This window comes from Penaeus monodon, chromosome 20 (genome assembly GCF_015228065.2).
Source record: "Penaeus monodon isolate SGIC_2016 chromosome 20, NSTDA_Pmon_1, whole genome shotgun sequence".
Taxonomy (NCBI): domain Eukaryota; kingdom Metazoa; phylum Arthropoda; class Malacostraca; order Decapoda; family Penaeidae; genus Penaeus; species Penaeus monodon.
This window is the reverse complement of record NC_051405.1, coordinates 14,299,945-14,302,991: the sequence shown is the minus strand read 5'-3', so window position 1 is coordinate 14,302,991 and position 3,047 is coordinate 14,299,945. Positions and strand designations below refer to the sequence as shown.

The 3,047-nt window shown below is 44.9% G+C and overlaps 1 protein-coding gene across 1 annotated transcript; it reads left to right on the top strand.

Annotated features, from left to right (window-relative positions):
- Positions 1 to 490: 490 nt before the first annotated feature.
- Positions 491 to 2,521, top strand: LOC119586047 (mitoguardin-like; the record flags this gene model as incomplete). The annotated part of the gene is given in 6 exon segments (XM_037934751.1): positions 491 to 675; positions 845 to 970; positions 1,133 to 1,230; positions 1,489 to 1,657; positions 1,864 to 2,094; positions 2,351 to 2,521. Coding segments are annotated over 6 exon segments (980 nt in total), but the record flags the coding sequence as incomplete, so codon positions are not given.
- Between the last annotated feature and the right edge of the window lie 526 nt (positions 2,522 to 3,047).

Genomic DNA, 3,047 nt, shown 5'->3' with positions numbered 1-3,047 from the left:
TTTTAATCCCTTTTTTTCTTGCCCCGCCTTCTTGTGTTAGTTCACTGATTTCTGTCAATATAAATTGCAGGGGAACATATTTTTACGAGTCTTTTGTTCCAATTAGTGTTTTGAATTGAGCTTCGTCTTTCCCCCTTCTTCTTTATCAAACACAGGAAAAGATATCATATTTTACCTCCTTGCCTTTCTTTATTTTACATTTTCCCCTTCCCTGGTCGCTGTCCCCTCCCCTCCCCTCCTCACAGTCTCGCGGGAGGAAGTACGACTCACAAATGAGCGATGACGTGTCACTTTCTTTATCCCTGTATTTGTGCGTGTGATTCATCCACGTCTTGGTTTGTTCTTTGCCCCGAAACAGGAATAAGGCCCAAGCGTATCAGAGATTCCCAAGAGTGGTAACAGGGACAAAGTTTTGACTGTAAATACAATTAAGAATAGTGTTTACCAGTGTAAGATACTCTGTTTTCTAATCACTGCTTTGTTGTGGCAGGCATGGAGGCCCTGGAGACGGCGCTAGGATACTGGGAGGACGCCCTGGCAGCCTACACGGCGGGGGTGACGGGGGGAGTCGCCCTCACCTCCCAGGACGAGGCAGAGTTCACGGCGCTCCTCCAGAGGGTGATCGACGACGCCTACAGCCTGCAGGACCAGTGTGAACACCTCTTCCTCCACCAGGTTAGGCTGGCGCAGGGCCTGTAATGCATTATTCTGCCTTTAGGTATTATGATAAGAATTCTGTGTAATAAGTATTATAATAATAGCAGCTACTAAGGGTTTATTATCAATTCCCTCATGAATTATATATGCAATTTAAACAATTAGCTAAGGCCGCTTCCCTCCGCAGCATTCTGTGTTATTCCGGTCCTCCAGCGTCACTCCGGTGCCCTCAGACGTCGCGGCGGAGGCCAGCGAGCGGCGCACACTCACCTCGGCGTCCTCCTACGAGTCCTTCGTGTCCGCCTCAGGGGATGTGAGTGCCCGGGACTGGCTTCGTAGTTGTTATCATCCTCCACTCTGTATTTTCCATGATAATTCGTACATTGTACGTGTCTTTCATAGTATATGTATCGAAAAGCAACGAGTCTTCGCCCAGTTGTGTGAAGATATGAAATTATGACTTGTGTTCTCGCAGATTGCCGACTTGAGGGACTTGGAGGAGTTCGACGAGGCACAGTACCCGCTGTACATGGCAGCTCTCAAACAGCATGAAGACGGAGGTATTCCTTACAGGTGAGTACGGGGAAGCTAAGGGACGAGGTGGAGTGTAAGGTGACGGTGTGTGTGATTTAGTATACACTATTTATTATATTTCGCCACTATTCGTCCGGCAGAGCAGATTATATAGGATAAATGCAGATTTTGATTAGTATGTAACTGTGATTAACATGAACCTACCGTAAAAAAAAAAAATAGAAGCAAGGAGATTGATGCTTATGTATTCAGCTCCTCTGTCACCTGTCTTATAAAGCTGCTGATTTTTGTTTTCAGGGACGTTCGAACAGATCGAGTGAAGTGCGGCAGCGACGTGGAGTATATCTGCAAAGTCCATTGCATTCGCCTAGCATGTCAGCTGCTTTTCGGCCAGGAGGAGACGAGGCAGTTCTTCATCGACTCCGGCAGACAGATTATCGCTGGTCTTCTTGTTCGAACAGATAAAGTACGAGGACAGCTTAAGCTCTGTTTATGCTGTCCTTAATTAAAACTTGAAATCCGTAAACGAATGCTTCTTCTGCTCAGCTTTCATAGACCTGAGGATCTAAGCTGTGATTCCGAAAGAGTTGTTTCATTCGCTGGTTAACTTATTCGGCACGACTGTACTTTTTCCATATTGCGGGAAGCAGTAATGCAAAGTACTTTTGACAGGACCCCAAGGACGTGCTGCTGGCCTATGACGAAATGCTGGAATTCCTCTCGGACTGCGACTGGGGGGCCGTGGAGGGCGAGCTGCAGGGCCGAGGAGTCAAGGCTTTGACCTTTTACGATATTGTGTTGGACTTCATTCTCATGGACGCCTTTGATGATCTCGAGAGCCCGCCGTCGTCCGTGACGGCGGTGGTGCAGAACAGATGGCTGTCTAATGGCTTTAAAGAATCGGTAAGGAAGAGTTTGATATTTATGAAAACATTCCGGTTAAGACTAGCAATTTTGGAAGCTCCATTTACGACTCAGCTCAAAATACTTGTCATGACTGACATGGTAATGATAATTCAAAAGTAAAACATAAATGCCAAGAGACTAATCAAGGAATCCTGAGAGCACTACACAATTTGAAGCTGTTTTAGATTAACCTTTATTAAATTAGCCGCCTCTGAATTTAAAAAGTTTGGATTCCTGGAACCCCTTCTTGCAGGCGCTGTCGACCGCGGTGTGGAGCGTCCTTCGCGCCAAAAGGCGGATGTTGAAATACCAAGATGGCTTCATTGCGCACTTCTATGACGTGTCGGAACACTTATCTCCCGTCCTCGCCTGGGGATTCTTGGGACCAGATGAAAATGTTAAAGAATTATGCACTTTCTTCAAGGTAAAGTCGTTATTATTCTAGGAAGTAAGGTAATGCTTCAGATGTTTAGATTTCTAGTGGAATCACCGTTAAAAATTTCGTTTTCACAGTTATAGAGTAGACATATATGAGAATAGATAATTTTACAAAGTAAAGAAGTAGTTGATTTGCTTCGATTAAATTATCCTACAAATCCGATAACGTTTAAATCGAAACCGTTAATGACATCTTTTGCGCTGTGTAGTTATCCATCCTCTTTTATTCCTTGGCCACAAAAAACCCTTGTTATAGCATGCCACCTCCGTGAAGCAAAAAGAGATTCTTTCTAGAACCTATGTGATTATTCGACGGCAGGTAACGTCAACGGGATGATGCGTTGTGCTCGAAAGGAAGGACTGTGACCCCTCCCAAATGAAGTTGATTGTCAGTGTTGCGTCGAAGATAGCTACAGAGAAAACTTAATGTCACGTCAGTCCATTACTAAATCTACGCGGATCACTGATATTTCAGATCTGCTGTTTTGTTTCTGAGAAGTCAGAGGCAGAGT